This window comes from Liolophura sinensis, chromosome 2 (genome assembly GCF_032854445.1).
Source record: "Liolophura sinensis isolate JHLJ2023 chromosome 2, CUHK_Ljap_v2, whole genome shotgun sequence".
NCBI classification, from domain to species: domain Eukaryota; kingdom Metazoa; phylum Mollusca; class Polyplacophora; order Chitonida; family Chitonidae; genus Liolophura; species Liolophura sinensis.
Window position 1 is genome coordinate 22133204 of NC_088296.1, and position 10911 is coordinate 22144114.

Genomic DNA, 10911 nt, shown 5'->3' on the forward strand with positions numbered 1-10911 from the left:
TGCATTTTAAAAACTAAACTTAAAAATTCATGTAATACAGCCAGTTAAACTTGAAATGAGAAGACATGGCGGAATAAAACGTACGAGACGAAGATCAAGCAGTATCCGGAAACTTCCGGCGAATTTCAACTAGCGTTGCCGCAGTGGACAACAGCTGAGGAATAACTCATCAACTTAAACTTTGTCTTAACTTTCAACACAACTTTGCACCTTCTGATAGATATTTTCTGATAGATATTCTGATCTCCAGTTTCCAATGGATTGTCCAAGGGCATTGTTTTTAGCTTTGATTTTCATATGTTTGAATTTATCTCACATTTTATGCGATGACGAAAGGTATGACTGCAGACGGGCTAATGGTAAGTAAATAGCATTTTATCCTCTCCGTTTCCCAATATGCTTCTACAGCTTTAGTGGCACGCCAGTCTCAGAGTTACGCCCCTTGGTGAGACGTCACCGTTTTATGAAAAAAAGGAGACCGGTACATTAACTGATATTTTCTCATTGCAAGTTAGAACGCCCAAAAAACTCAAGAGTCCAAAAAACTGATAACACAAGTGCTTTTGGCAGGTCTTACCTGTTTTCTTTTCATCTTCATTTAGTAAAAGCATGCAGTTTCGAAAATGTTTCCAAAGAGGCCGTCTAGCACTTCAGTGTCGATTCCACTGACGTTCATAGTGCTTATTTATTTGCCTGTTGCTTAATCCCAAATTGAAAAACTTTTCATTTATGCAATGGTGGTTTGCTTTGTGAATGGAAGAAATTGAAGCGCCACTAAACCATTATAAACATGACTCCCCACATACACCGTCATTTACAGATCAACAACTTTTCTTCAGATTGATCAAGATGGTCAGGAATCTGTGAATTTGAATAATGCAAGATTTGCTTTCACAAATTTTGTATTGTACCCATACTGCTATTTCCGAAAATAATCAGTTATAGGATTCAAACGTTTGAACGGGCAATTTTTCAACTGAGGTTAATGTTTTATCACTTTGAGAGGACAATTTTCTAATTGATGTTCAACATTTTCAACCTAAAACAATTTACGCGCCCTGGCCAAACGTTTCATCCCTTCAGGAGAATAATTTTCCCTTTGAAAAATGTTTAATCCAGATGGATAATTTTCCAACTGACGTCAAACGTTTGATCCCTTTCGTAGGACGATTTTCCGACTGAGGTTAAACGTTTTATCCCTTTAAGGGGACAATTCGGTCCCTTACGCCAAAGTTTGATCCCTTGGAAAGAACAATTGTATTATTTGCACTTTCATATCAAACGTTTGATCCCTTCGGAAAAACAATTTTCCGGCCGATGACAAACGTTTTTCGTCAAGATAATTCATCAACTGAGCTTTTTCGGAAAATTTTCTCACTGAGTATATACTGTGCATGACTCCACAATAAAGTATAAAAATATAACCGGTACTTTACCTCATATTTTTAACAAATTGTATTCAAAACAATTCGAAGTTTTTTCAACCTTAGCAATTTATTTTATTTAGCTGATAACCGTGTTACCTAGTACAAAATTTAAACGAATCACCTGCTCTCACTGTTCGTGACCCTTTGACGATAATAAGCGGTCGACCACTTGTCTCCCACCAGTATAGCGCGAAATCTCTGCGTCGAAACAGACTTTCGTATATGTCTACGAGCCGTCAACCAAAACGGATGTTCAAGGTCAATAATCACAAGTCTGGGTAAAGTTTGTCAGCAGTCAGCCAATGGTCAGTGGTTTACTCTGTGCTATTACCGCAACCTACAAAACTAAACGAACTCTTATCAGTGAATAATTAAATCATTAATCAAACAAATGGGGCTTTCGTGGGCAAGGTATTTAGCGTGCCAGCGCGGTGCAATGAAACCGTGGCCTGTCACAAATGCTGTGGCTGTGAGTTCAAGTCCATCTCGTCGTGCGTCGAAATGTCTGCCAGCTACATGCGGTTGGTCACGGGTTTCCTCCCGGGCTCCGCCTTTCCACCTACCATAATTCTGGCCGCTTCGGTATAACTGAAATATTCCTGAGTACCGGTACGGCGCGAAACAGCAGTCGAATAAAAAATTAAATTAATCAAATTAATTAATTCTGAAAGTGTGGGCCATCTTTGTGATGCTGCAATTTGTTGTAGGCGTTCACCACAAATCGAGACAGCTTTCAGTTCTTAGACCGTTTTGTACTGAAGTAATGTAAATATATTTTTTCACTGGTGAACCTACGAGGCCGTTAGCGTGCTAGTGCAGCGCAATGTCCTTACAATCTCTCACCAATGCGGTCGCTGTGAGTTCAAGTCCAGCTCGTCGGTTGGTTTAACCCCGATTTCCTGCCACCATAATACTGGTCGCCGTCGAATAAGTGAAATATTCTTGAGTTCCGCGGTATAACGTAAAACAATCAATTAAGCATTTTTTGTTTTTGTTTCAGAGATCAAGAAGAAATTAAAACGATTACAGGGGCTGAGAGATAGGATGTTTGAGCTTCAGCTGAACCAAAATGTAAAGAATGCTCAGGGTAAGAACAATGTTGTAGAAAGATGAATGTAAAATGAAAATAATCTGTTAAACTAAACAGAAAATCTGTTGTCTGAATGATGCCTGAATGAATTATATTATTATAACATAAGAATGTGTTATAATCAACATAACATCTTATTAGTCTAATGCAATCTTTATGTTGAATTAATTGAATATGTGTGCTGCATTCAACAGAGAGTAATGAGAGAATGTGGTACAATATTCTGCTGCAAGAACGGAATACATTCGGGTATCACTCGCCTTTCATCACTGGCATTGCACTCAAACACCTACTCTGTTAATTTTAACAGGAAATCTGTTGTCTGAGTGATGCTAGAATGTATTCTGTTATTATAACATAACAATGTGTCATATTCAACATAATGTCCTGTTAGTTTAATAGAATCTTTAAGCTGAACGAATACAATATGTTTTTACATCAGCTAGTGTACCTGTGTGACTATGCTACTTGCATTTGGATGAGCAGCTGTGATATCTGTGTGTGAGCAACGGGGGATATCTGTGTGTGAACAACGGGGGATATCTGTGTGTGTGAACAACGGGGATATCTGTGTGTGAACAGTGGCGTCAGTGCTGACAGACCTTCCGAGGGATCATCATCGTACCATCGTTTCATCGTCCGGTGATGGCATGAAGCGATGGCACGATGATGCGAAGCGATGGTACGATCGTACAATTAGTACAATGTATATCAAAAGAAATATCATTACATAGATGTTGATTATTCTTTGTGTTACTAGATGAGTGCTCCTTATGTGGATGTGTGCTTGGACCAAAAGGTAATCGTGGGATACCAGGCGATGTTGGGCCACCGGGGAAAAAAGGTAAGTGTATATGTGTACATCAAAATAAATCGACTCTTGGCTTAAGTCGCTGCAGAACCATCCTCAGCCCAAGCTGGATTTGAACTCTCGACGTAATTGAGTAAAACATGGCTGAGAGCCGATTGTGCATGCGCTGGGATAGGATGTCTTTTTTTTCCATGTTGTACTGCAAAATTGTTCAATCCATAAATACTTTGACTTTTAGTTTGACCCTTTGACTTCAGGTGCGCATGGGCCGCCGGGGCCGAAGGGTTTGACAGGATTTACTTGTTTACCGGGACCGGCACGTAAGTACTTTGAAACATTTGTGTACTGGGACCGGCACATTAGTACAAATATACTGTCAAAAAGTGTTATGTATCGCGACCGGTCACTGAATACATACACACTGTCAAAAAAAGGTGGACACAGGAGCTCCTCACCAATGCGGTCGCTGTGAGTTCAAGTCCAGCTCATGCTGGTTTCCTCTCCGGCCGTACGTGGCAAGGTCCGCCAGTAACCTGCGGATGATCGTTGGTTTCCCTCGGTCTCTGCCCGGTCTCCACCCACCATTATGTTGACCGCCGTCGTATAAGTGAAATATTCTTGAGTACGGCGTAACACACCAATCAAATAAATAATTTAAATAAATAAATCAAAAAAGGTTGCTGCAACAAGTGTGTACTGTACACAATGTACATATATACTGTGAAAAAGGTTGCTGTAAGCTTTGTGTACCGTGACCCTTAACTGAGCACATATATACTATCAAAAAGGTTACTGTAACATTTGTGTACTGTGACCATTAACTGAGAACATATATACTATCTAAAAGGTTGCTGTAACATTTGTGTACTGTGACCCTTAATTGATTACATATATTCTGTCAAAAAGGTTGGTGTAATATTTGTGTACTGTGACCATTAACTGAGTACATATATACTGTCAAAAAGGTTGCTGTAACATTTGTGTACCGTGACCCTTAACTGAGTACATATATACTGTCAAAAAGGTTACTGTAACATTTGTGTACTGTGACCATTAACTGAGAACATATATACTATCTAAAAGGTTGCTGTAACATTTGTGTACTGTGACCCTTAATTGATTACATATATTCTGTCAAAAAGGTTGGTGTAATATTTGTGTACTGTGACCATTAACTGAGTACATATATACTGTCAAAAAGGTTGGTGTAATATTTGTGTACCGTGACCCTTAACTGAGTACATATATACTGTCAAAAAGGTTGCTGTAACATTTGTGTACCGTGACCCTTAACTGAGTACATATATACTGTCAAAAACGTTGCTGTAACATTTGTGTACTGTGACCCTTAACTGAGTACATATATACTGTCAAAAACGTTGCTGTAACATTTGTGTACCGTGACACTTAACCCTAGTACATATATACTGTCAAAAAGGTTGCTGTAACATTTGTGTACCGTGACCCTTAACTGAGTACATATATACCGTCAAAAAGCTATCACAGAAAAATATGTAAAAAATTCTATAAAGTTTTAAAAGCCGAGAAGATGAAGTGCATCATTGAGGGTATGGATCTGGCGGACAATTCATTCCGATTAGCCATACTGCAGAAGCTGGCCAATCACAAGCGCTGGAATCGTCAGGTGATAATTTGCTGTGACGTCAAAGAACCTATTATCTCGCGATTGTCAAGGTTGTTTTTTCTATTGGTTAGACAGATATCGGTGCAATAAATTGGATTTTGTCGTTAGCTAAAGTGCTTAAATGATACATTTTGAACCACATGATACATTTATGAGCAGGGAACTGAGCACGGCTTCCCGTGTCACAGTGTTGGACAGGATACAAAACAATAACTTGTAAGGGTGAGTTGACAAGAAAATCGCCTCGGGAAAGTCATTGCTTAAGCAAAAGTATTCTGACTTTGCATTATTTTTCCTTAGCAAAGTCAGATTTATTACGAAAATATCTTCCCAAAATTTGAAAGAAAGGGTCTTTTATGAATCAAAAGATCCTGCTGTGTTTGGTAAATTCCCTGAAGGACGAACAGGACCGCTAAAGCACGATGCTTGTGTAAACGAACATTGCCCTGACCGAGCGTCAAACTAAAAGAATCATCGGCCGTTTGAACACAGAACAGAGCTGATACTCTTTGCTTGGGTATCAGGCGTTTTTGTTTGCATTTTCTCATTGTCACATTGTTTAATACCGATGGTGCTGGAGAGCTCCTAGATTTTGTGACGTCACACTAAAGCGCTATAAGATGGCAAAATGGCGTCACCAAATTGCGACACTTTAAACAAGTACTAGGACCGGTAAGTGAGTATGCCATTGTACCATGATATTCGTGGTCGAGTGGTTAACGTGCTAGCGCAGTAGAATGACAATATAGGCTGTCACCAAGGCGATCGCTGTGGGTTCAAAGTGCTTACGATTATGCAGGAAATACCGGTTTCGCCAGGTTATTTGGACTAATCACGTAAAACTAACAGCGAATAACATTTCCGTACAATCGTAAGCGCCCTACGTCTACCTCATGCTGGCTTCCTATCCGGTCGTGCGTGAGAAGGTCTGCCAGCATTCTGTGAACGCCTTTGGGTGTCTTACCGGGCACTTTCCGGTCTCCTCCCATTGCCCCCGGTTGCATAAGTGAAATATTCTTGACTTATTATTATACTCTATCTTTACATTTTAGTTTTGCACAACAAAATGTATAGATCGTCGGTTTTACATGAACCGGAAGTTATGGACGTTAAAAGACAAATCTATATCCTCGGTCCCAAAGTATATCTCTACAAATGTATGTTGTTTCCGGCTCCATTAGCTTCGGATGATCCAACAACCATTGCGGGACCAGAATATAGCGTGCAGTTTTATAAACTATGATACCTAGCAATCTGATCAAATATTTGGGTTTTGATTCCATGGGGGAGAAATGTCTTGTTTAGTTTCACTATTTGGTCACATCACGACGGTGTCTTCTTGTACACGTAGGAAGCCGGTTTCGAAATAGGCAAAGTGATGGTGTTGTCTCACAGGAGTACCTGGGATTAAGACATCAGATTACATGTATCACCTGATGATGTAAAACTATTTCATCGTTTGCTAAAATTTAACAAAAGTTGTCAAGAGTTTTCTTGTTTGTATTGCTCATTGTGACAATGAACCCGAGTCATCACATGTAGCCTAAACGTGTGTGGAGTCAGGGTGTTGATTAAAAATTACAGGTGCAAAGTCTGCCTAAAAACTATGCAAGATCATTAAAGTCAATTCCTTGCAATTTGAATTTTTTGGCGAAATAGCTCTTTAAAAGCAGAGAATGACTTTTGTTTTTAGAAATACCTCCGCCAATCCGAGGAGATAATGGAGTGAGAGGTACTGCTGGAGAACCAGGAGACAAAGGCGATCAGGTACTATTGTAGCTTATTAATGCCACTATAACAACTCTAAATGTCTAAAGCATGAAAAAAAAACAAAACCCAAGGACCTGGTTTGGTAAGGACCTGAGAATCGGCCCCAGCGCACGAAACTGCACCTAAAGAAGCGAAACTGACTATAGCTGTGATTGACAGCTGCTGACACACTCGTGAGGTTGCTTCTTTTTTCGGTTCTGTTTTACTGGGGTTTCTTTCTGTTATATGGCAAGTATGTGACTTATAAAGCTTCAAACATGCACTGAAGCGATGTATAGGTCATAAAATCCAAAAATGGTAGCCTGCTACAGTCACACTGAAATATCTTTTTTTTCTTTTCTTTGCCTCAGACACTGTAGAGTGGGGAAACTCACTGCGCCACAAACTTTCTGACAAAAATTCTTGCGCATACAGCTATGCACTAGTCAATTAAATACAAATGTTCAACCTTATACTTCCGCCACGTATAACATTTTACCGTTAATGATAGCTAGAGGACCACATCTGCATTCAACCAGGATTCACGTATGACTGTTGTTACTACACATTACGTCATACCATAGTTTAACAATTATTCATTCTAATGCATAATAACACTTATTTAATGCAAGGCAGCCTATATCTATTCTCACACAAAATTATGCTGCCAAAGAAAAAAAGAAGAACCACAAAGATTTGGGCTTTTCCTACTTCCCACAGTGACTGTGTTAGCTCACTCTACAATGAAGGATACCTTAGAGACTACGCCACAAATACGGGTTTCAAACTTGCCAAAATATAACAAAACTGATCACTTTATATAATGTTTATTTTCTACATATGAAAACAAACGTTAACCAAATCGAAACCTTCACAGCACGCACAAATACACACAGGGAAATTTCAGTAAAAACATTTTTCTGGTTAACGTTGATCTTCATAATGTAAATTAAAGAAACAGTGTCTCGTTTTGAGCGAAAAATTGGCGTTTTGAAAGAGAGTGCATTTTCAGCGGGTTATAACTAAGCAACCATCTCTTTTATGGCCGTATAAGATGAGGTCGATTCCCCGCTTTACCCTACCATGTCCCTTGAAACCCGAATAAAAGTAGCCAAAAAACAAAATATTCAAAAGTAAAGACAACACCAGATTGAATGTATATACGCATTGATAAAGTATCCCAAATGAAGTTTAAAAAGCATAACCTTTTGTGATGATGCATAATCGAGATATCGCAGTTCAGTGTAAGCAAAATCCACAAAACTTGACAAAATGTTATTAATTTTGACCTGTCAGGAGCGGATTGTCTCTATAACCCGAGAGCGCATTTAACATGGCGCATCCTACAGCCTTCTAAGAATTCCAGATTAAAAACTGATTTATTTAGCTAAAAAACATATCAGAAAAAAGGGCTGTGGCTGTTTAGATCTGTTTCCGTCCATCTCCCTGAACAACTCAGGGTGTACCATTTGTTGTTGTTTCTGGAAAGCATCACAGGAAAGCCAATTGTAAACTGTATCCAACACCACTTTTATTTATCTTTATTAAAATGACAAGAATAAAATTCTGTCAAATGTTCTCGTTACAAAATCACATTTGATTGTCATCTTCGTATCACCTTGCAGGCCATTTCGAGGGTTATTTTCAGATGAAATTTATCTGTGTTTATCTCAGAAGGCTTAACCGTGCTATCTGTGTCAAGACGATCACAAAATAATCACCGTGTTTTTATCTACTCCAGGTCCATGTATGTATGCGTGAGAACGTTTGACTGCGTTATCTGTGTCATGACGACCCCAAAATAATCACCGTGTTTTTATCTACTCCAGGTCCGTGTATGTATGTGTGAGAATGTTTGACCGTGTTATCTGTGTTATGATGAACCCAAAATAATCACCGTATTTTTATCTTCTCCAGGGTCCTTGTATGTGTGAGGACAACTTTTGGCCGTGTGATATGTGCCTGAGGGACCCCAGGGGTCCCCCAGGGGAGCCGGGTTTTCCCGGATTGCCAGGCCTTGATGGCATTCCAGGAGAAAAAGGTCAACCAGGTTTCTAGCTATCCTCAACTTTGACCTTTCCACTTTAATCATGGATCTTACAGACGATTAGCTATAAGAAATTGGGTAGCGGAATTTAACCAGAGCCTATTAAATAAGGACTTCCGTCATTTCGCCTGTTTGCCCCTCCACCTACCAGGTGGCGCTAATCGCATTTTGATGTTGATGACTGATGAACTAAGGTGTGCTCGTTATTTGAGGGGCTTAGGTTTCACTGGAAGAAGCATACGGTAGTTAAATACAACGTTTTGAGGACAGTTTACTATTAAACAGCCAGTTCAGACAAAAAAATATGATGCCAAAATGCGACGAAATATGAATTCATAATATCCAGGGAAATCTAGCTATCTTTCTGGTGTATGTTGTTGATACTTTCACATTTATTATCGTGTTCTAGCCAATGTAATATACTTTGTATCCTCCGTCAATCTGGATTGCTGTAGCGATCCAAGAAGAATGAATAATGCAATAAATGTAGGGATTTACTGCCGGTATGTACATTTGTTTTATTAAATAGATACTGACTTGAATCTGAAACACTCTTTCTGAAATAGAGCGTGGCAAACTCCATTTATTTTTGTTTTTTGTTTGTTTATTTTTTTATTTATTTATTTATTTATTGTTTTTTTTTTAGATACTAATACAACGGTCCAAATGCAAAGCTGTTCAGCAAAGAACATTTGTTTCTAACTAAGCAGCTCTATAAAACGCTTTGTCTCTCGACAGGTAAAGTCTTTCACAACCCTATTGACTAAACTTATGCAAGACGGTGCGAAATACTAGACGGGATTTATTGGTAACTTATACTTGGTTAGTCTTTAGTTTTTAGAAGTGTGTTGTCATCGAATATAATATAAATCCCAACATTTCCGTCTTAAACAATTAAACAAACGTATCGACTTTTTTACGCTGTCTCCACTAAAGATTTGCCAAATTACATAATAAAACAATATGTATCTGCTTGTTGACAACTTTCTATCGTCTGAGCTACACAAGTGCCATCCTTGACGCTGATACTGTGAACGTAAAACAGTTGTTTTCTCCACGCACCATCGGAGAGTGAACCGCGCTGTTGTGGTGTGCTTACCATCTCGGCCACGGAGGCCCCGACTGCGGCATTAATTCAGGAGAAAAACAAACGGTCTCAACCGTATTGCCTTTAATTCATTCGTGAGAATGATCAAATTTACTTTAGGTAAGGAAGTTTGAGCGATACCTGCCGAGGAACAATGGTTCCTTCTGGGTATTATCCGGTTCCCTTTGTAAATCCTACCATTGTCGTCTTAGTAAAGCCTAACTGACTGGTTGATTGATTCATTGATTAATTTATTCATCGGCTCATTGATTCATTTATTTATTGATTCATTTATTTATTCATTGATTCATTTATTCGTGCATCCACTCATTTTTATTCATGCATTTATTCTTTGATTTATTTCTCATTTATTCATTGACTGACTGTGTACTTTTATGACTGAATGACAAACTGACAGATTGGTTAACTAATTGAATTGATTAACTAATTGATTAGTTGATCCATTTACCCCGTACTCAGAAATTATTGTGAAAAACTATAGCCTCACTTCGGCAAAAAATACCAAATAAATCCTTGAGGATTTTTTCCTTTCAGCCATAGATAGGTCTACATCGTTCTCGCACGATTTATGTTTGCAAGCTTTACGCAGCTTCAATACTGAATATACAATAAAATAAACCAAGAGGCCTCCGTGGCCGAGTGGTTAGCGTGTCAGCGCGGCGCAATAAGTCAGAAGCCTTTCACCAAAGCGATCCTTGTGATTTCAAATTCAACTCATGTTGGCATCCTCTATGGTTGGACGTATAGTAAGGTCTGCCAACAGTCTGCTGATGGTCGTGGGTTTTCCTCCCGGCTTTGTCCGGTTTCCACCCACCATAATGCTGGCAGCCGTCTTATAAGAGAAATATTCTTGAGCATGGTGTAAAACGCCAATCCAAAAAATAAATAAATATGTCATATAGACTATTATTCTAACGCCCAGAGTGACATTTAACATTTAGCTTAGCAGACTGCACCATTGTTATCTGAAACAAGACAAGGTTATGCTGTCTTCCTCTCCGCCGTACGTGGGAAGGCCTGCCAGCAACCTGCGG

The 10911-nt window shown here is 39.1% G+C and overlaps 1 protein-coding gene across 1 annotated transcript; it reads left to right on the plus strand.

The window, feature by feature from the left end:
- Window positions 1-132: 132 nt before the first annotated feature.
- On the plus strand, window positions 133-9349 carry LOC135463145 (collagen alpha-1(XVI) chain-like). The gene is made up of 6 exons (XM_064740462.1): window positions 133-359; window positions 2428-2514; window positions 3278-3361; window positions 3586-3648; window positions 6667-6740; window positions 8640-9349. The coding sequence occupies exons 1-6, from the start codon at window positions 257-259 to the stop codon at window positions 8778-8780; spliced, it is 552 nt and encodes a 183-aa protein (XP_064596532.1). The 5' UTR covers window positions 133-256; the 3' UTR covers window positions 8781-9349.
- Window positions 9350-10911: the final 1562 nt, after the last annotated feature.